At 44.5% G+C, this 23,382-nt stretch overlaps 1 protein-coding gene across 5 annotated transcripts in view; it reads right to left on the reverse strand.

Annotated features, from left to right (window-relative positions):
• PBLD (phenazine biosynthesis like protein domain containing) overlaps positions 1–23,382 on the reverse strand; it is a 148,043-nt gene that overhangs the window by 98,499 nt on the left and 26,162 nt on the right. For 2 of the 5 annotated variants that reach the window (XR_003797000.1, XR_003797001.1), the window contains exons 5-11: positions 22,080–22,189; positions 21,847–21,876; positions 19,156–19,244; positions 18,740–18,918; positions 16,114–16,176; positions 14,540–14,709; positions 12,285–12,364 (exon numbers count right to left, since the gene is read on the reverse strand). Coding sequence is in view for 2 of the 5 variants with exons in the window: in XM_029245090.1 (XP_029100923.1) it covers positions 14,597–14,709; positions 16,114–16,176; positions 18,740–18,918; positions 19,156–19,244; positions 21,847–21,876; positions 22,080–22,189 (584 nt within the window). In the remaining 3 variants the exon portion in view is untranslated. Of the gene's footprint in view, positions 1–12,087; positions 12,365–13,895; positions 14,710–16,113; positions 16,177–18,739; positions 18,919–19,155; positions 19,245–21,846; positions 21,877–22,079; positions 22,190–23,382 lie in introns of those variants that run through there. The other 3 variants (XM_029245090.1, XM_029245089.1, XR_003796999.1) reach the window with 2 other exon arrangements.

A 23,382-nucleotide genomic window follows, 5' to 3' on the forward strand; every position in this document is an offset into this window, starting at 1 on the left:
GGAAAGGAAGTGCCAACAGAGAGAAGGGCACTGGTGGCAGGGTAAGATTCAAACTCCAGCCTAACCCACAGTTTATTGCCCAAGGCCTGGTGGTAACACATGCCTGTGAATAACCTACCACTGTTATTTGAATGTTTCTAACTATTGTCCAGTTAATCAACTAAAAAAGAGATAGAAACAGACAGAATCAGACACTGTATGCCTCCTGATGGAAAAACACAGCACCTGGTGTATCAACTAAAAAGTTGAACCTGAATCTTATTAGGCCTCCACCTCGAACAAGCAATTTGCATGACCTCCAGGGGACAGAGAAACATGTTAAGAGATACCACGTGGAGCGCGGGGGCGGGCACAATCAGCAAAATCCAGAACTGAGAATCTCAGTACGACAACTGACACATTGATAACAAGTATCCTGCATGAAGAAAGTGAAGAGGGAACCTAGGAAATTAGAACAAGAGGCTAGAACCATATCAACCAAGTACAATGTGTGGATCTTGTTTGAATCCTGACTCAAACCAACTCTAAAAATATTTAGGAGACAATGAGGGAAATTTGGACACTGATTGCACATTTGATAAGGATTACTGTTAATTATTTTCAGTGTAATAAAAATATCGTGGTTACATTAAATCCTTATATATATATATATATATATATATATATATATATATTTAAAATATTCATTTATTTGGCTGTGCCGGGTCTTAGTTGCGGCATGCGGGATCTTAGTTCCCTGACCAGGGATCGAACCTGGGCCCCCTGCATTGGGAGCATGGAGTCTTAACTGCTGGACCACCAGGGAAGATGCAAGTCCTTATATTTTAGAGATACATACTGAAATAGTCACAAATGAAATTATATAATGTGTGGGATTTGCTTCAAAATAATCTAGGGCAAAGGGAAATGGGTGGACGTATAGGTAAAACAAAATTGCCTATGAGTTAATAGTTGTTGAAGCTGAGTGATGGAGATATTACGGTTCATTATAACTGGCCTGGAAATGGGGACATGATTCAGGAATTCCCTGGAGGTCCAGTGATTAGGACTCAGAGCTTCCATTGCATGGGGCACAGGTTCGATACCTGGTCGGGGAACTAAAATCCCACATGCCACCCTGGGGGCCAAAAAAAAAAAAAAGAAATGGGGACATAACTCATAACAGTAGCAGTGTGTGTCTTCAGGTTTCAGGTGCTGGTGGACAGCATCAGCGCCTTGGGGTCAAGGAGGTGACCCAGTTCAATCAAACCACCAAGTCTGCTTCTGAAGCTGATCCAACTCTTTTCTGGTTTTATCCAAGACCTGCCTGGAGATACACCTAACTGCTTCCCCCTGATCTGATCCCAGTCCGTTTACCATGTGGGGAGGAGAGGAAGAGTGAGAGACTTAGAGAGACAAATGGAAGGCACTAGAGTCCTCAAGCAGGAAGCTCCATAAGAGAAGGCTCTAACTGCTAACTTATGACGTGGAAACATGAAAATTCCGGGAAGCTGGCAGAAGTTTCGGTGAAGTCTAATAAGCTAAAGCAAGACCACTGATGCTCCAAGTGGCTCCTGCAGAAGTGAGGATGGGCTGTGCCGAGGGCAGCTATCTGGGTGGAGGCTGGTCATGTCCATAGGGGGAGGATGCACTCCATGGCCAGAAAAGAGCAGGAATTGAACTGGCCCTAACAGGGATTCGTGTCTTTAGCTCTGTTACAAAGTTACCCACCGCTTGGTGACATCGTATGAAAATCTCCCTATCTGAGGGAGCTAGGAGGGAGACTTTGTTCTCTTCTTCAGGGATTTTGCCCAGCTTCAAAGATGTCACTGATAAATGGACCCAACCTCACATTTGGATCCTCAGAGGAAGCCCTTTGCAGAAGATGAGGCCAGAGCCTTCCTAGCCTGAATCAGTGCCCGCATGTGGGTGGGAAGCATGGATCCTATGGAAGAAGCCATTTCCAGTAATAACTGTAAGAAACCCATGGCTTGCTTCACTGGATGATTGGGACAGCCAAGGCTGTTTCAATTAATCACTGAAGGTAATGTTATAATTCATTTTTTAAAAATGTACTTAGCTGTACAAGTTTGTGCAGCTTAGATGAGCCCGGGGCCTTTTTTTCACAGCTTTTAGCACTTGCAAAATTAACGCTACAGTGTCACCTATATACTTGAGGAAGTGCACTTGGTTATTTTGTGTAGGCACAAATTTAAATCCCAGGTTACCAGACATAGATGTAAATCGCTTAGCCAAAGAACAGATCCAGCTGGCTAACCATCTGGCACATGCATCTCCATGCAGCCTTATAGCTCTTGTGGCTGAAGATGCCTTTTGTGGGGGAAATTTTATGTTATGATGATATTCTCAAGGTTGGAGAACCCAAAGATTTTGGATTAAACCACTTGCAAACATCACAAACTTACTGTACAAAACTTATCCCTCTCTTTTTTTTTTTTTAAGTTTTCAGTAGGTAACATCACTTAAGGTTCTTGCAGAAGAAAAAAAGAAAATGGAACCAGTCTTTAAGCAAAAAGGAGATATGGAACGATATGAGGAGTAGCTCACTAAATCAAAGGAAACAAACAACCCATTCTCTGGCAGGACGTGAATGAAGGTGACCTGGGACCTTAACTGCCATTGCTCTTGGCCCTGGAGCATTATCATGAGATGACTCTGCTCCAACTTGCTTGTCTATTCCAGTCAAGTTTTCAAATACTGGGGAGAGAGAAATGGACTGGCCAGCTTGTCAGGCATCTCTAGCTATGGCTAGGAAACAGTAACATAGTCACTGGGGACTGGTTGTGAGCTAGAAGCCACTGCAGTTTGTGTCTGTTAGAGAAAGGGGGACCCTTTCATCCTGCCCCAATGATGGGGATCCAGCAGAAACTGTAGATAAAGAAAAAAAGTAATCAGGCATCTCATGGAAACTGAGATTCTGGCTATAACACAGTTCTCAGCCAACCACTGCCGTCTCTTCATCTGGGAGAAACGGCCCTTCCTCTCCTCTGTTCTCCTCATCCAGCTCCACTCAAAAGCAGGGCTCCTCACCCCTGTTCCTTTGTTGTCTATTGCAATAAAATTGCCTCTGACGGAGGAGAGGAGAGCTTGGAGTACATGTGGCCAGGCAGGCCCATGCACCGTCAGAGTGTCTGGCCCTGAAGAATGCAACCCCATCCTCAGTTACACAAAAGTTTTTCTCCCATGTGAGTAAGCACTTGATCTTGATCTCTCCACATCTCTCCTGGGAATCTTATCTAACTGTCTCCTGGGAATGATCCACCTGAGAAACACAACAGAAGTCCTGGCCATGGCTGTTGCTGGGTTCCCTGGAGTTCTGGTTCTAACAGGACTGGGGACTGGCATGAAGCGCTTCTAAAGCAACAACCCATTCATCGCAGGGTGAATCAAAATACGGTGTTATGCCTGGATCTTTATCTCTTTGTTGAAAAATAAGAAAGACTCACGAATGAGAACAAGGGAGAAATGAGCAAGTTAAAGAATTCACATACAACTTTAAGACTGTGGAGTTTGACGGTAAAATGTTAAAATTTAAGATTTTAAAACCAGCACTGCTCACTCAAGTCTTCTGTTCCTGCCTATTTTAACATGCCTATCTTGTTCATATTTGGCCAGGATTATCATTATCCTTATTGTCATTTTTAATACCCAAGATGTATTAAAAGTACATCCATGTACCAGACACTATACTAAACACTTTCACCATATTATCTTATTCCATCCTCTCAGCAGCCCAGTGAGGTGGGTACAATTATTATCCCCATTTTACAGATGAGGAATGTGAGGCCCAGAGAGGTTAAGAAACTTGCCCCAAGGTCCTTCTGCTGGTGAGTGGTGGAAACTGGATTTGTCTGACTGCAGAACATGACCTCTTAACCACCATAAAATCGGAGTCGGAACATTGGTAATGATTCAATATTGTCACAGGCAGAGGAACCCACATGTCTCCCTCAGGCTGTGGTAAAGCTTTGGGGGCTTACATGTACTGCATTTGTGTTCAGACCTTTAGGGAACTGTTGACCGAAACCACCGGCCTTGGCCAGGCCCACTTGCCTGAGTTGTCTCACATCAGGAGGTCCTGATAAGGAACATGGTTCTGCCTCGAAAGCTAACCAGGAGAATTCAGGAGGAGCCAAAAGAGGGAGGAGACGACCAACCTCCCAGAGTCCTTTGCTCCGGAGCCCATCTTGGCTGAGAGATGCTCGTGCCACCAGGAAGGACCCTGAGTCAAGACTATGGGCCAAGCAAGATGACTGGCCAGAGACAACCCGGAAACTAACCCCATTACCATAAACCCTGAGACTGTGAGCCATGTGGCAGAGCAGTTCTCCTGGGTTCCCTTACCCTGCTGCTCTCTGCCCAGGCGCCCCTTCCCAATAAAGTCTCTTGTTGTCAGCACACGTGTCTCCTTGGACAATTCATTTCGGAGTGTTAGACAGTAGCCCACTCTCGGGCCCTGGAAGGGTTCCCCCTTCCTGTCACAAGACCTCCAGGTCTTGGATAAATAGTGGCCTGACAGCCAGGCTCCAACACTAGCCTCTAGTAAACAGACTCTTTAATTTAGCTTATTGATGGGCAATGAAGACCTCAGACTCCATTGGAGCAATCCTGGGAGGATGCTCTGAGCTCTGCCCTGCCCATTAGGAGCTGTAAGTTTGTGCAAACAACCAGAAAATTAAACCCACCCAGGGAAGGGACATTGATTTCCAATTGGCATAGTTCAGCAGATGCTGTTTGGTCTAAGAATTGCTTGACCTCTACTAGTGACGCCACCTGCCCTTGGCTTTGGAGGGAGTGTTCCCAGCAGGGAAGGCCACTGCACTCCTGCTTGCTGCTGGAACTTGGGCTGTAGGCGTGGCAGGCTCCCCATATGTTGCAGGGGAGAGGCCAGCCACGCCCCGGGATGGATTCACCCTCTTATCCAACTCTGGGGCTAAAGCTACCCCCAAGAGATTACAGGCGCTCCCACCCCCAACTAATTAAATAGGTGGCCTCCTGATGCTAAAAGGGAATGAGGGCGGAAAAACAGCCAGACCCAGAAACCACCGATGCGTGCCTAAACAGCCTCTAATGGGTCAGGGTGGTTCTATGCCTGAGACCTGGCGTTCTGTATAGTTTCTAGTTTTCAAATCTTATAGTTCAAAACGTGTGTCATAGAAGCTTTACACATTATTTAAAATAATATTACCTATTAATGAGTGTATCTTACAATTATTATTATTACACACCAATCCTTGTGTTAAAACATTGGAATAAAAGTAACTATTCAAAGACAATGTTTTTTCTCATGGGACAACCTGCAGATGGTTCTAATACTTTTACAACACACACACACACAAACACGTAAAGCGGAGGCTTCTGGATTCAAAGCTAAGTGTCCGCCTAAATTACCTAAATCTAAATGTTCACGCAATGATAAGTTTAGATGAAAACTAAAATCATGGTTTGGATTAAGGAAAGAAACCTTTAGAGTTTTTCAGGAGTTCAGCCCTCAAGTGAGTTATTATTAGTTGTTCTGCTTTCCATTCTGTTTTTGCTACAAATGGTTTAGAAGAGGATCTGAGATGCAAAGAGGAAGACAGTTGCAATAATAGGAAATTGGACTAAATTAAAATGATACTAAGTCACAGCACAACTTGGCCTCTTTGCCACCAACTTTTGACATTCTAATTAGGGTAAATGGTTATGTAAATCTAGTCAGTCACTCATTTCTCCCCCAGCCAGAGCGCGTGTGATTGTTTAAGTGAGGGCTGTTGATGGCATAATTAAATCTCTCCTAAAAATTAACTGGGAATTGGAGGACAGCCTCCAAAGATGCCCTAATTTGTGGGCAGCCCAGCACAGCTGTCCTTTTGTCCAGCCTGCCACCAGGACTCCTTGAGTTTCCCCATCAATATAATAGAATGTGACACTCGAGGTGTTCTCAAGCCTCAGTCCACAGGATGGAGTGGAAGACACAGACCGGCAGGAGTCTGCTGTACCCAGGGTTGCCTCCTGGGTATGTTCAGCTGAGAAAATGGGGTTTCAGGTGACCCCAAACATGGAGCACAGAACACCTGGGTTTGGGGGTCAACTATGAAACAGAATTAATTGGTTATGAGTTGATAAACGTTGAAGCTGCATGATGGGTGCAAGGGGTGGGGAGCCAGGAGTAGTAACTATAGTATCAATATTTGCTTTGTTTTTGTGCATGCTTGAAATTGTCCACAATAAAAACAATTTTTTTAATGTGTACAATACTGTTAATTAAACAAGGAGGCCTTTCAAAATAAACAAGAAAATAAATAAACAAGGAGGTCGTTAGACTCAGGTGGTTCTCATAGTTAGCTACATAAGCAAACCAAAACCTAAGCCCATAAATGCCTCAAGAGTAAAAAGTCAAAACCTAAGGACAATCAATCACAGACAGCCAACTAGGCTTTCCCAAACGATGTTTGAGCTTAGCCAATCAAATAATTTCCTTGCTCTGCTTCAAGGTCTTCTCGATAATAAAGTCTTGTCCCAGGCCCTGTCAGTGAAGTGCTCCTAACCACTTCTGGTTTGGCACTGCCTGATTGGAATAGATGTTTGCTCAAATAAACTCTTACATTTTTAAAATATGCCCCAGTTTATCTTTTTTTTTTTTTTAATAAATTTATGTATTTATTTTTGGCTGCATTGGGTCTTCGTTTCTGAACGTGGGCTTTCTCTAGTTGTGGCGAGTGGGGGCTACTCTTCGTTGCAGTGCGCGGGCTCCTCATTGCCGTGGCTTCTCTTGTTGCGGAGCACGGGCTCTAGGCGCACAGGCTTCAGTAGTTGTGGCACACGGGCTCAGTAGTTGTGGCTCACGGGCTCTAGAGCACAAGCTTAGTAGTTGTGGTGCACGGGCTTAGTTGCTCCGTGGCATGTGGGATCTTCCCGGACCAGGGCTCGAACCCATGTCCCCTGCATTGGCAGGCGGATTCTTAACCACTGCGCCACCAGGGGAGCCCCCAGTTTATCTTTTAACACTACCAAGAAATAACATTGACCATGAGGAGGAAGTTCTTAGTAGCAAAAGTCAACTTATGGTTATCCTCTTAAAGGAGGAGAGTCATAGAGCATCTACTGGTTAACATATGAGTACGCTGTTCTATTACTTCTTATCACATTAACAACACACCCCCACATCCCACCCTGACTCTTCCCAGTAAGGCCCCAGCTTGGAATGAAGAGCAAAGACTGAGGAGAGACCAGGAGAGAAATGGGTCCAGGTAAGAGACAGAAGAGGGGAAACCAGCTGAGAGGGTGAGAAGAGTGAGATCCCCAGGTATCCGTCCAGAGGATAACTGAGAGTTGATTATGAATTAATTCTATGTCATTGTTGGGCTGCACCCTGCAGGCTTGCAAGCCCTGTACTTGCCCAGCTTCAAGAAAGCCTGGAGTCAGCAGCAGAGACATCTATGGGTTGATGGATGGCGGAGCTTACAAGTCTGGAGCAAGACCGCACAGTGTGCGGTGGCTGGCGGGCAAAATGGCAGCAGTCTTGGCTCCTGGGGGGCGGGGCGGGGGGAGGGTAGGAAGAGAGATCAGGTTGGCTCATTGGTTACCGGGGAAACTAGCAGAAGGACACGCCCCTCACCGCCCTTTTGAGAAGCTATCAGGTAAAGATGTTCAGATCTAAAGATCAGAACAATTACTAGCTGGGGTCTGGGGCAAGTACATACATAGGAAGGTCAGTCATGGGAGTAGGTATAGATGAAGCAGGCACTGGTCGAGGGGATGAACAGAGAGCAAGAGAACAGACACCTTGAGTGGCCTGCGTGGCCTAAGCATACAGTCATAAAAAACCAGTACAATCCCATTTGACTTAAAAATAACTTAAGTAGGGCTTTCCTGGTGGCGCAGTGGTTGAGAGTCCGCCTGCCGATGCAGGGGACACGGGTTCGTGCCCCGGTCCGGGAGGATCCCACATGTCGCGGAGCGCCTGGGCCCGTGAGCCATGGCCGCTGTGTCTGCGTATCCAGAGCCTGTGCTCCGCAACGGGAGACGCCACGACAGTGAGAGGCCCGCGTACCGCAAAAAAATAAAAAATAACTTAAGTAAACACTGCTAAATTTAAAAACTAAAAAGTACCTGATAGTCAAGGGGCAGATTCTCTCATGTTTGACAAGCTCCCCTGGCAGCCATGAGTTAAGATGCAATGGGAAAAGAAGTTGGTAGTTTCAGTCCTATGGGTGGAGGTTTTTTAAAGACGGGAGCCCCTTGGCTACAGGAATCACAATGCAAGATAGCTGCAGGCCTTGGAAATCACCTATCTTCCCCAGTGCAGAATGATGTTTTTTCTTTCTTTTAGAATTATCCATGTCTAGGGTGACAGTAATTAATGAGCTAGTAAAAAGCCTCCCCAGTCAGGCTGTGCCCAGGATTTCCTAGCTTTGTTAGGAAAACTTGAGAGAACCAGTGTGGACTAATTAATTGGTCTTCAGGTAGTAACTAAATCAAAGGTGTCCTGGGTACCCTGGGAAACCAGAATCTCCTCTTTCTTGAGAATCAATCAGCTTAAGATTGATGAAGGGCTGCTAAGGTCAGGCTTAGAAACACAAAACCATCTGCCAATTCTCTAGGGCTGGTACCTGCAGTAGAGCAATTTTAGAAGAACAGGTGTTCACTTTTAACTTACCTCTTCTTTTCTTTTTTGCTGAAATCATGACTTTAGCTACGAAGAGCCTCCAGTTGGTTGATGAAATTCACAAACGGTCTATTGTAACTTAAAATAACCTGGCCCAAAGGTATTGTGATAACCTCAACCGTTCTTGCACAAAGTCATAAACCACTCATCCCGGGACTTCCCTGGTGGTCCAGTGGTTAAGACTCCGGGCTCCCAATGCAGGGGGCCTGGGCCTGATCCCTGGTCAGGGAACTAGATCCCACATGCCGCAACTAAGAGCCTGCATACCGCAACTAAAAAGATCCCACACGCCAAAACGAAGATCCCGCATGTGGCCACTAAGACCCGGTGCAGCCACATATATAAATATTAAAAAAGAACCAAAACACTCATCCCCGACAATGGCCACTCTGGCCTCTCTGGAAGAATTTGGCAGCATCAGAAAACAGTAACTACAAGGCATTGCCCCAGAACGGCCGCCATTGCCCCAGAATGGCTGCCATAGACTGAAAGTTTGTGTGTCCCCAAAATTCATATGTTGAAACTGAATCCCCAGTGTGATGGTACGTGGAGGTGGGGCCTTTGGAAAGTGCTTAGGTCACGAGGGTGGAGCCCTCATGAATCAGATTAGTGCCCTTATAAAAAAAAGACACAACAAGATTATTGCCATCTATGAACCAGGAAGCAGGCTCTCACCAGACATCAAATCTGCCACTGCCTTGATCTTGGACTGCTACCTTCCAGAACCATGAGAAATAAATGTTTATTGTTTATAAGCCACCTAGTCTATGGTATTTTTGTTATAGCAGCCCAAACAGATGAAGGTAAAGACTAAGCCAAGGAACACTGTTTCACTCTGAGTGTGGAACAGATCCAGTCTGGTCCATCTCCTTTGCAGAGTAGGCTTGAGAGCCCACAAAGTCCATAAAACCTGACACTTAAATGTTTCTGGTTCCTTTAAAGTATTTAAAGTATTGAAAGTATCTCCAGTAGGCTAAGAACATTTTCATAAGTTTTTGATGATGATCTATAAACACATCCATATGTTTGTTGATGATGGCTCAATGACTATAGTTGTTGTTCCTCTATTAAAAAAAAAAAAGATTCAGGGTTAACACCAAGTTTTCTTCTTTTAAGTGGAGGTATTTCTTGTCCTTGCTAACCATTTATGTCTCCAGTTTCCCGAGAATATGGGAAATTCCCCAAAACACTCTTGTGGTAGATCGTATTTTTCCAAAGATTGCTGCAGTCAAATATACCCCATCTCATATGCTCTTATTACAATGTGACATTAACAATCCTCCATTAAGAGGTGGGATTTGTGTCCCTGCCCCATGAGCCTGGACAGACCTTCATAAATGCCTCAACCAATAGAATGTGGCAGAAGTAAAATCACGTGACTTCCTGGTATAGTCATAAAAGGTGAGACAGCTTCCACTTGGTTTTTTTGGGGCCTTGGGAGCCAAGCCTACATGGAGGAAGTCCAGCTCTCCTAAACCCGCCATGCTTGAAACATCACGTGGAGAGATTATGTAGAGATAAAGGTGTTCAAGGAGGCCCAACTGGGGACTTCCCTGGTGGCACAGTGGTTAAGATTCCGCACTCCGGGCTTCCCTGGTGGTGCAGTGGTTGAGGGTCCGCCTGCTGATGCAGGGGACGCGGGTTCGTGCCCTGGTCCGGGAGGATCCCACGTGCCGCAGAGCGGCTGGGCCCGTGAGCCATGGCTGCTGAGCCTGCGCGTCCGGAGCCTGTGCTCCGCAATGGGAGAGGCCACAGCAGTGAGAGGCCCGCGTACCGGAAAAAAAAAAAAAAAAAAAGATTCCGCACTCCCCATGAAGGGGGCCTGATCAAGGAACTAGATCCCACATGCCTGCTGCAACTAAGAGTTTGCATGCCACAACTAAGGAGCCTGCCAGCCGCAACTAAGACCCGGCACAACCAAATGAATAAATTAAATTAAATTAAAAAAAAAAAAAAGGAGGCCCTCCTGTTCCAGCTCTCAGCTGTTTCCGTGTCCCCAACTCAGGCTCCAAACGTGTGTAAACAAGCCTTTGATGTTCCCAGCCCTGCCTTTGAACCACCCTGGCTGACACCAGGTGGAGTAGAAACAAGCCTTCCCAATATGTCCCGTGCAAATTCCTGGGGACCCACAGAATCTCCAAGCATACCTGTAAATTTGGGGGTAACATTATACAGGACAGTAACCAAAGCAACCCTCTAGGGATATTCCTTGAAGTATAGCAAGGGCACTAGATTTGTAATCACATAGCCTGGTTTTGAATCCAGATCTAATCATCTCACTAGCAGAGTAAACTTAAGCAAGTCAATTTCCTTTCTGAGCATTACTTTCCTCATCTATAAAACAAGGATAATAATGACTGCCTTAATATACATCAAAACATTGGGGAGAATATTTCCACACCTATGACAGATAAAAGTTCATAATAAAGAAACTGGTAACAAAATGCAATCGAAAATAAGCAAAATACGTGAATAGAGAGTTCAGAGAAGATAAAATATAAGTAGCAAGTTACTGTAACAAAAGATGTTTAACTTTCCTAATCAGGTAAATGCAAAGTAAGTAATACTAAGCTATCACTTATCAGATTAGCAAAATTCTGCTTGTGAGTTGTGGTGAAAAGGATACAGTGCTCTGGCAACATGAACAGCTACAGTCTCTTTTGGAAGGGTATCTGACAATAGCTACTAAAATGAAAAACACACACATTCCTCTTTTTTTTGGCATGTGAGATCTTATTTCCCCCACCAGGGATCGAACCCATGCCGCCTGCATTGGAAGCGTGGAGTCTTAACCACTGGACTACCAGGGAAGTCTCCCAAAATACACACATTATTCAAACCAGAAATCTCTCTCTCTCTCAAGTCTATCCTAAAGAAATAAAAGTACCAGGACATAGAAAATAAAATAAAGTTTCTCTCTGCAGTACAGCTTCTAATGGTAAAGCATCAGGAAATAAAATCAAAGGTCTTCAATAGGAGACTGAGGGGGGAATTCCCTGGCGGTCCAGTGGTTAAGACTCCGTGGTTCCACTGCAGGGGGCACGGGTTTGATCCCTGGTCGGGGAAATAAGATATTGCATGCCGCGAGGCATAGCCAAAAATAAAAATAAAATAAATAGGAGACTGAGGGGATTGATTAAATGGTGGAACAGCTAATAATGTTAGAACAAGCTAGAATGAGCTATAGTATGGATCTCTATAGTATAGGTCTCTAGCCACCTCTACAGTACTGCTTCCCTTGTTCAGGATCCACATTCCCAGGAGATGGTTTCTGATTTGGCGGAGCCCGAGTAGCATGCCTGCCCCCTGAAGTGCAGAGAGAGGTAGCACCTGGCCACCTTGGCTTCCTTGGAGGAAGCTGGCCAGTACCTCCTTGACTATTCACAATGATGCTGCATAACTCCAAACAAATAATCATAACAACAAAAAGTCAGGAAACGGCTTTAATCTATCTTGAGCTAAAAATTGAAAACGATTTTCCCATTCTTTAGCTATCCTTGAGTTTACCTGATGCCCCTTCAGCTGGACAGTCTCATTTCTTTCTCTGCTCCAATAGTAGAAGGCTGTGACTCCTCTTATTGTGACTCAATACACAGGGTGTTCATGGTCTCCAAGAGTTCAGTCTCGCACTCACCTGATGCTCTCTGACACGAAGGACTGGTTTGTGGTTTTGACTGTCTCTGCTGTAAGTCCCATCCCATCAATCAATGGTCTCTGTTCAGCAAAAGCCATTTTGCATGTGTATAAAAGAGAAAATAGGCTTGAATGATCTTCCCCTTTACTAGAATCTCACTAGAGTGCTATACACTTTTTGATATAGGGATCAATCCCTGCTGGGAAAGATTACAATATTAACTTGCAGTGAATGATTAACATTGCCAAGCCAGCTCCCTAATATTGCATAAAATAAAATGTTTTGGCTCCCCTAAAAATCAGGGTTTCTTATTCTTGCAGGTCTCAGCAGCCCAACTTGTTTTGCATATGGTTGCATGTTTAATTAGTGATCCTTCTGTAAGTGTCTGCAATTAGCACCATGATGATTAATAAAATAACTCCTTTAAAGCTCCATTTAGCTAGCAGAACTGCACAATCAGGTGTAATTAATTCATCATTAATAAATCATGGCTGATTAATCTGTATATTACCAACATTTTACTGAACAGCTCCCACCTGAGCACAGCTAGTTTTTCTATGCTGAACAGAACTGGAAACTAAGAGGAAAAAAAAAAAAAAACCCAGTTCCTCCAAAACTGCACTAAGCAGCAAGTATATTGGTATGGTCAAGATTTTGAGATAACGCACATTTAAAGTTATTGGGCTACATAGGCAATTGTCACTTGGGAGGGAAGAAAACAGTGGCTGAATACTAGAGGTTCTCAAACCTAAGTGTACACCAGGATCACCTGGAGGGCTTGTTAAAAACCAGATTTCTGTTTCTATCTCCACAGCTTCTGATTCAGTGGGTCTGGGATGGGGCCTGAGAATTTGCTTTTCTAACAAGCTCCCAGGTGGCACAGATGCTGCTTGTCTAGGGACCACACCTGGAGGACCATAGTTCTCCCTTTCTCATACCCTGGGGATGACTCACAATCGCCATGATTCCTATGTCCTTTCTACAGGTTTTAATAGTTTAAAAAACAACAATAAAAATAGCTTACAGTATTATTTATCTATCCTTGTGTTTACATGCTATCTCTTCAACTGGATTGTAAGTTTAATAATTACTTTCTTTTATTTCTCTCAGCCCCCATAGAACCTAACTATTTTCAAGATGTAGAAACTCTAGACAAAACCCAGACATGCCATGTGCATTCATCTCTGAAGCCTTGCTCATGCCCCAGTCTTTCGAAGCCCTGTCCTTCAACACTCCCCAGACTATGCCATAGCATTCAGCGTCTGCCATATGTAGACCCTAATCACAGACCAGTGCAAGTGCTCATTATCTTTTCATGAAAGGATGAGCCTGGTTTTCCCAGTTAGAGTCCCTTGAGAGCTCTATAAGCTTCCCCTCTAATCTCCTTTGCAGCCTGGCCCCCAGCTCTCCACCCCACCAGCTTCTAGCCTAGTGTCTTATACACAGGAGACAGCAAATTGCTTTTTACCAACCACGTCAGATTGCTGAGCAGTAGATCTGACACATGGGCTGGGAATTCAGATCCCAGCTGGGCACCTAACTTGCAGAATACATGGGAGCCACAGCAAGGGGAATTCCCACCCCAAAAAAAACTTGGAAAGAGGCAAGATATTACTTTTCATGTTTAATTTTACTACCACTCTATCACACATACATTTTTTAAAAATTCTGGGCTTTTTAGTTATTTAGTTACATGTCCTGATTTTTAGTTATTAAACATGAGTGTGTTCCAATGAAGAAAATAACTTTTTAGGTACATTAAAATTACTCCAATCTTACCCTCCACACGTGAACTCTTTTCACTTTTCTATCTTCATGATCCATCTCTGTCCACATAAATTCGTATTCTCCACAGACACAGCATAACGTCGCTAAGAGTTTATACTCTACTGTGATTTTCTTTCTTGGTATTGTATCATGAAATTTTTTTTAATATTTCCTCATAGTTATTGGGTCTTTTCAATGGCTACAAAATAGTCTATCTGGTACTCACACCTAAGTTTAAATGGTTTGATCTTACTCCTCATAAATTTGTTCCTCATTTTGTGATTGGTGCTCATAATCAAAGGTGACACCGTTATTCTTCGTTATTAGTTACTTGCATTTCAAATATACTCACAGGTAGAGCCAACACTCCATTAGCTAATTAGTCAGGAAGTATTATTAAATTCCCATTAATATGTCTTTGTTGTTCTATGTCTAAGGTGAGGGTTAAGTAGACTACTATGCAAACTTTATTCAAAGCAGCCCCTTACATTTCTTTCTACGTGGAAAATAGTAAGTCAAGATTGCAGCATCGCGCACAAGCGCGTCTAGGCCGTCAGCGTGCCCTCTAAAACAAGAGCAGCACGTCCCTTGATGTCAACTCGTCCATCAGGACGCAGGGAAATCTTCAATTCTCCTCCCCGGCTGGAACACTGAAAGGCTAAAGAAAACATAAAACGAGTCACAAATTAAGATCATTTTCACCCTTTTTAATTAACATGACATAGTGAGAGACCACGTATTACAAGCTCTAGAATCCTCCCAGGTCAGTTTAAAGAACACATTCCTTCAAATAAACAAAAACAAAATAAATGAACAAACCAAACACAAATACATAGACACAGAGAACAGAGGGTGGTTGCCAGAGGCGAAGGGTCCGGGAGGGGCGGGGAGATCAAAATGGGTAAAGGGGATCAACTGTACGGTGAAAGATGGAAAATAAATTTTTGGTGGTAAGCACGTTGTAGGGTATATAGAAGCAGGAATACAATGTACATGTGAAACTTATATAATGTTATAAATCAATGTTACCTTAATAAAAATCAATTAATCTTAAAAATTTTTTTAAATAGAATGCATTCCTTCATCTGTGCATGGTATTGCCCAGCCCACCCCACTCTCCTGAGGACTGAGACCACAGACGCAATTTGATCCACAAAATACACAGCTCTACAGCTTTCCTTCCTGAGCCACTTCCTCTATTACTTCCTGTAATGCCCCAGACATACCCCGCCCATATAGCATCCTCCGTGGCTCTGTCTAGAAGGCAAGCACATGTGAAAAGACAGAGGCTAGGACTAAAAGTCTAAGAAGATAAAGAGGGGTGCTCTTGGCCCTTCTGAAAAGGCCCCACCTTCCGCGGTCTGAATAGGATAAAGGGAGTTCTTTACTCATTGTGGTTAGCAAGCAACCACACTTGTCAGGCAACCATGAGGCACAGCCTCAGGCTTCCTAAGGTCAGAGGAGTAATTAGGCTCACCAAAGAAAGAGAACAGTCACCGTGCTATTCCCAAATCAGTGTCACAGAGGCTTAACCATCCCACTAAGTAAGAACCTCCATCCTTTAAAGTCAAACTCCTACTCTGATTGTGTACTAGCTACTTAGTACTAGCTGTGTAAATTCCACTGGCTGCAATTTATTTTCTCTGCCTCAGGCAACATGTAAATCACTAGGAGACTTGGTTCCAAAGCAGTTTGTTTGATTTAATCTCATAACTAGCAATGGCAGTAAGGAACCTTGGTAATCATCCAGTCTCAACTTGTCACATTATAAATAACATTTCTGGGTCAAAGTTATACAGCTAGTTAACTTTATTCAACAAACATTTACTGTACTTACTGTATTAGAAGTGTGTCCTTGTGTTGGGAGAGACAGAGGTGGAAGATGTTTGGGGTGGAGGATGTTTTGAGCAGAAGGTTCAGGGGGAAGGAATTTGAAACCTCTCATTTTCACATGGGTGATAGTTAACATTTTATTACATCTTCAAGTGGATAGTACATATGAGAAGAAATACTAGCTTCAAGTTAAGCAAATTTTTTAAAATTTGAAAACAAGCTGTCCTACCGTGCATGGTTTTCTTCCCCAGTTGCTGGGACCAGTAGCTGCTGAGAACAGTATGTGCAGACCCTTAAAAGAAGTGAAAAGTCATGGTACAATCCCAAAGAAAACAGGGGCAACTCTGTACTAAGTTCATAAACAATCGACTATCCAGTTTGACTAAACCTTAGATGACGTAGTCATTATGTTGGCCGTGGCCACAGCCAAGTGTGGAATTAAGGATGGAAATAGAAAGGAAGACATAGAATTTACGGATAACTCCTCTAAACGATGTATCTGCTGTGTCTTATACTTTCTGAAGGCTGAATTAAACTGTAGGTTTTAATTCTTGTCTTGTCTACCAGTTCATTGTCAGCCCATGGTAGAATCAAGGTCTTCACATAAATCTGTCTACATCTTTCAAGGGAAAAATATCTCCTTCTTCTTAGGACACACATGAAAGAAAAGGTGGGAACTCTGACAAAAGGCTGTATTTCCCACCAACTCAGCATTCACAGGTTTTCGGTGCCAGAACTTTCTTTTAGTGGGGTATTTTTTCATATGATTGTGCCCTAGGTTTAGATCAGAGAATAGATATTAAAATGAAGAAACAGGGCTTCCCTGGTGGCGCAGTGGTTGAGAGTCTGCCTGCCAACGCAGGGGACACGGGTTCGTGCCCCGGTCCGGGAAGATCCCACATGCCACAGAGCGGCTGGGCCCGTGAGCCATGGCCGTTGAGCCTGCGTGTCCGCAGTCTGTGCTCCGCAACGGGAGAGGCCACAACAGTGAGAGGCCCACGTACCACAAAAAAATAAATAAATAAATTAAATTAAATTAAATGAAGAAACAAAATGTAAAGTAATAACTGACAGAAAAGTCTTTGGGAGAAAAAAGGATGGTTTGGAAAAGGTCTCTCCTTCAGGAAAACTTACTAATGTTATGGGTCCACATAGGGTGCCCAAGCATCCCAGTATGCCTGAGACTGTCCTGGTTTTAGAACTGAAGATCCTGTATGCTGAGAAGTCCCTCAGTCTCAAGCAAACTGAAATGGTTGGGCATCGCTGCCCTTCCCACTCTAGAAAAGCATTATTACAGGGGGAAAAACTTGCCCTCTGTGGTAATTAAAATCTTTGGGAAGCAGCTGTGCAACTGTAAGTCCACTCAGAACTTCTTTTCTATTGGGGAGGGTTGAGTTGGACCAACAGTCGCTGGGCATTTTCCTGAGTCTTTAAAAGTGCTTGCTTGCTGAGCTTTGAATTTCACATATTTTGTTCCTCAGAGTAACTAAGTCAAGGCCCTGAAACCATCCCAGCCCCCTGCCATCTGACCAGAACAGGAGGCTCACCGTCTCTACTCAGCTTCCTTTTACCCTGGCCACTATCCCATCCACCAGCCTCCTCCATCCAGCATCCCCCGTTTTGTGGCTCAGCCCATTCTTCTCAAGGAGGATGAAAGTACGAGGCTTCACATTTTTGCCCATCTTTGATTTCATCCCTCTGCTTCTGTCTGGTAGAAGATCCTGAATACCCACGTTCCTGAACCCATCCCACCCACTTTGTGGGCAGGTCAGGGAAATGAGGAAGGGAGGAAAAAACAAAACCACTATGCCTGTCCCAATTTCCCACCAGCAGTCCAGGGCTTGATCCTTCAAAAACCAAATCTTATCTAGATCAATGATCGTGCAGGCTGGTCACTGAAAAGGAAAAAAGGCTTTGGGAATGTAGTGGACATTGGCCACTAGATTTTGCAAATGGCAGCTCTAGAAGTGTTGGCTCAGGGAGCCAGTTTTTTTTTTTTTTTTTTTTTTGCGGTATGCGGGCCTCTCACTGTTGTGGTCTCTCCCATTGCAGAGCACAGGCTCCGGACACGCAGGCTCAGCGGCCATGGCTCATGGGCCCAGCCACTCCGCGGCATGTGGAATCTTCCCGCACCGGGGCACGAACCCGTGTCCCCTGCATCGGCAGGCGGACTCTCAACCACTGCGCCACCAGGGAAGCCCTGTTGTTATTATTAAAATACCTAATAGCTATTGGGCACTTACCATGTGCCAGGCACTGTGTTGAGCACTTAACATGCGTTGTGTTTACATAACCTATGAGGTATTATCCATATTTTATAGCCAGGGAACAAAAGCTTTAAAAAGTTAAGTCAGGAACTTCCCTGCTGGTCCAGTGGTTCAGACTTCGCCTTCCAGTGCAGGGGGTGTGGGTTCAATCCCTGGTCGAGGAGCTAAGATCCCACAGGCCTCGCGGCCAAAAAAAAAAAAACAAACTCCAAAACATAAAAATCGAAGCAATATTGTAACAAATTCAATAAAGGCTTTTTAAAGAATGGTCCAAAAAAAGAATGGTCCACATCAAAAAAAAATCTAAAAAAAAAATGTTAAGTCATTTGCCCAAGGTCAACGGCTAGGAAGCTAGGATGCAAACCCAGGCTGTCTGACCCTAGTTTAACCCTGCTATGCTGCCTCCTTAACTCTGTGTTTTTCACATGAGACTTCAGTGAAGGGGTGGGGGAGGGGGAGGTAGGGAAACAAAGGCAGCTCAAAAACCAAACAACCTGAAAGGTCACAGGGAGGGCACAGCAACAGCTACTTGTTATCCTCCTCCCTCTCCACTGTTTAGCCCTCTTCAGGACGCAAGTCAAAAAGTACCTGTTACGGGGTCTTCGGCCACACCAAACCATGGAGTGAAATATCTGGAGTAAAAGTCAAACGCTTGAGTCTGCCCATCAGGCTCTCCCTTGATGGTGAGAATGAGTCCTTTCACCTTCCCCGTGTTTTCCACTTGCGGCAGATTCTGTGTGTTCACTTTCAGGCTCTCCAGAAACGACCTTGTTCAGAAACGGGGTGGATCAGGACAAAGCCATTCAATAGACTACCCACTACCCACACTCTGTAAAGCAGGCCAGGATGCAGCTTGCCAAATGGCTCACCAGGAGGGGAACAAAACTTTCTGGCTGTGTAAATCATGGTTTGACAGAACATGGCACAGCCAGACCAAGCCAGAGCCATAAATCTGGGTGCTCGGCCATCCCCAGGGTGCTGACGAAGCCAAAAATCTTGTTTACCTGTTGTAAGTATCACTGAGCCGGACCAGGAGCTTTCGGGTATCTGGGGAATAGCGGATGTCCTGAACCAGTGTGTCACCTATGGCAGTCTATGGAGACAGACCAAAACCTCCTCAGGAATTTATGAATTTGACCCATGTTTGGAGAGCAACCTCTCACGAGCGTCTGCTCTGTGCCAGGCACACCCAACATCTCCAATCCCAGGAGTTTCAGGTCAGTTTCGGGACTCAAGGTATTGCTCAAGAAGGCCAGTTTCCTGGCAGCCAGAGACCTTGATGAGGGTTGAGTTTACCCTCTGAGTTTAGCCAGAGATAGGCATTGTTCACACATGTTACTACGTGCCTCAACACACAACTCCTTCAGGTGGGTATTTTCCCCATAGATAAGAAGATTCAGAGAGGCCCAAGGTCACACACACACACCTTGACCCAGGTCTGAGGGGCCCTGGAGTCAAAGCTCTGAATTACTACTGTCTACTGTCTGTAGAGGTGCGGGCTTCATGCCTGCCTCTTGGAGTTGTTGTGAGGATTAAGTGAAATAATATGTGGAGTTCCTGCAGCAGTAACTAGAAGCTTCCACATGGGAAGGACTCAGGACCAGCAGTCTGACTGGAAGTGGGACTAGGGCACTTGTCTCAAGGCTGCTCTGCTTGGCAAGCTCGCTGTTCTCACGTAGACTGTATGCTACAGATCAAGAACGTAGCAACATTTTCAACATCTTCTAGAGATACCCTGATTCACCCTTTACTGGGCTGCACACAGCCTCATTCATATCCAAAGCACTGTGTCTTGTGCCCCTCCGAGTCATCCTGTGGCACCACCACCAGCTGCCTTCAGAACAGACAAGAGTTACACAGTAGTTGTCTGGTTGTCACTAGGTGGCTTCAGGTTCTCTAATCTTCTTTAGGGACTGAGGTGTTCTAGGTCCTATCGCCAAGACTCCCTCTGCCATGGGTGATGCCTGGAATGTCTGCCTCTGTGACCACTGCTGACCAACGTTCCCGACCCCCCCCCCAGAAATGGGAACGCCTACAGCCCGATCACATCTGCTCTCCGGGGCCTCTCAGTCTCTCTGAAGGGTCATTCTCTGCATGGATTCTTATGTCAATTTGAAAGTTTAATTCTCAGCTGAGAATCTTATTGCCAGTTTCTAGGAACACAAAATGACAATACTCACAATAAATAACCCTTCATCATCCTCATTTTACAAATGCCGACCCTGAGGCTTAGAACAAGGTCTAGCGCTGTGAATATTTTCCATTTTCTTGCCAATATGTTTAAAGTAGTTCATTTATGAATTCGGCTTGTGTCCCAAAACTCAAGCCATAGGTAGAGCTGAGTGTAAAATCAGAATCCATGATACTTGCTTATACTCTGAAAACTTAAAGCAAAACACTAAAGAGATTATAAATCCTGAGTTGAAAATTCACTGAGAAATACCATAATACGCCATTTTACAGAATCATTTTTTCTCATGGCTGCCCTTGGCCTGGTCCTGACCTGGGCCCTTCCTGCTCCACAAACTAAGCACCTGGCCATCCAGGGCTGCTCTGGCCTTCTGGAATCTCTGGGAGACAACTGTAGTGCCTGCTGCACTGGGTGGCAGTGAGAATTAAATGAGATAATACATTAAAAACACTTAGGGCTTCCCTGGTGGTGCAGTGGTTGAGAGTCTGCCTGCCGATGCAGGGGACGCGGGTTCGTGCCGCGGTCCGGGAAGATCCCACATGCCGCGGAGCAGCTGGGCCCGTGAGCCATGGCCACTGAGCCTGCGCGTTCGGAGCCTGTGCTCCGCAATGGGAGAGGCCACGGCAGTGAGAGGCCCGCGTACCACACACACACACACACACACACACACACACACACACAAAACAGTGCGTGGCACTGCACAGGGGAGACTTTCAAAAATATTCATTGTCATCATCGTCATCATCATCAAGCCCCATTCCCACACAGACCCCTTGAGGAGGCCAGTCTATGGATCTTGTCTTCTCTATCAAGGTTCCCATGCTTTCCTGCTCTCTTCCATCAAAGCACAGCCCTGTCATCTCAGGCGTATTCTCCACTAAAGACATCAGGACACCGACAGCTGCCAGGCAGTTTCCACTCTTTCCTTTCACTCTCAGCCTGCCAAACGACAGTCTCCCCTCCCCCACCATTCCATGGAGGCTAATCGGATAATGAAGAGTCAGGGAAAACTGGTCAACCTTCTCACTAAATAGATTCAATATTATTTTTCTTTTTTTTTTTTCTGGCTGTGTAGGGTCTTTGTTGCAGCGCAAGCACTTCTCTCTAGTTGTGGCACACGAGCTTCTCTCTAGTTGTGGAGTGTGGGTTTTCTCTCTCTAGTTGTGGCTCTCGGGGTCTGTAGTTTGCGCACCACGGCTCTATCGTTGAGGCGCACGGGCTTAGTTGCCCCGAGGCATGTGGGGTCTTTGTTCCCTAACCAGGGATCAAACACCCATCCCCTGCATTGTAAGGTGGATTCTTTACCATTGGACCACCAGGAAGTCCCTAGATTCAATATTAAAATTCAAATCTCAGATGCACAGTGCAGTATTCAACCAAGCTTAGAATGGAACACTTGTACTGGTAGAAGGCCTATCTGTTGAGATCAAACAGTACCGAATCTTTGTTCAAATGATAACAGATGATCATATCACACGGCTCAGGTTTGATTCTTTTCACCAACCTTTATCAATTCCTCCACTTCATGGAAGTCCTAGATTGGGAAAAAAGACAAAACTACTGTAAAACAGGAAAGCTGTCAGTTTATGGCAATAATTAAAAAGAGCTGGGAATTCATGTGGTTAGGACTCCATGCTCTCACTGCCGAGGGCCTGGTTCAATCCCTGGTCAGGGACCTAAGATCCCATAAGCCGTGCAGGGCAGCCAAAAGAAAAAAAAAAATTAAAAAGAGCTGACCTGGGGATAGGCTGGATAAAGAGGCAGGTCCAGGACGATACCATCCTCTTCTCTTCTGGCCTCTAGTTCCCCACTCAGAGTGACAAAGGTTAGGGTGCTATTCATGTTTTCTGGCCAAAAAAAGAATTCTATTTTGTCAACTAGAAAACTTTTTGAAAGGAATCAAGAAATAGGAAAATAAACATTGTTATATAGTTGCATGTCTGTTTTGATCACTGTTATGTAGTCTTAGATTCTCTGGCAGTGTTGTTCTTTCCAGTAAAGGGGTCCCAGGTTTGGGTTACTTGGGTCCTACGTGGAGAAAACTCTCACTGGATTCTAACTTGAGAACCAAGAACATAACTGATTGGACTTGACATCATGCTGTGCCCTTGAAAAAATTATTTAATCTCCTTAAACCTCAATTTCCTCATTAATAAAATGGGGTAATAATTAAAACTATATTAATTTCATTTTACCAATAAATTGGGGGTAATAATTAAACATAGCTCATAGGGATGCTATAATGTTTTCTAATGCAGATTTTTAACTATCCCCCTATAATACTATAGAGTTATAAACTCTACTAGTTTAAGATAAGCCAAAGGGATGACAAATAGAACATACAGGTCATGTACAACAGTCTGAGATGAACAAATCAAGCTTACCATAAACAAACCAAACTATGCATAAAACCTTGATTTAAAGATTAGATCACCAAACCTGATATCTCTTCATGTTACTGATACAACTTGGGCCACTTATCTCAGTGTGGGTAACATTTTTAGTGAAAACAAAGATTTGTGACTTAATTCTTTTCTCTTCCCTAATATTTCTGTAATACTTAACCATATCTCAAAGGTGAGAAAATTCAGCACCGCTGATTAACTTTCACAGAATAAAATTTACATTCTGAAACCCAAAGTTTAATTCTTCTCATTATAATTGGTGTAAGACATCATTGTTTACCAAGCATTTTCTCATGGAAGCTTAGGCCCACCCTGTGGAGGACTAACAGGCCTTTCTTTGGTGCTACCACTTTGCAGTTCAACTTCTCCCTGTGTTCAATTCTGCTTTCTTTACTCCCTTAACAATACTGATCTCAAGAACACTGCCCCCAATTCTTCTGGCATGCCAGTGTGTCTCAGAGTCTGCTTTCTGGGCAAACCTGACCTATTAACACCTTCCCTTATCATCCCCACCTAAGTTGCTCCCCCAGGGAACTTCTTTTTCCAACACCCTCCTCCCCACAGTTACCCCTCTGTCGTATCATCCTGTTTATTTCCTTGTTTAACTTTCTGTTTGTGGTCTACACGTATTCATG

The sequence above is a fragment of the Monodon monoceros genome, unplaced genomic scaffold (assembly GCF_005190385.1).
Source record: "Monodon monoceros isolate NGI ecotype Baffin Bay Population unplaced genomic scaffold, NGI_Narwhal_1 Super_Scaffold_4, whole genome shotgun sequence".
NCBI lineage: Eukaryota > Metazoa > Chordata > Mammalia > Artiodactyla > Monodontidae > Monodon > Monodon monoceros.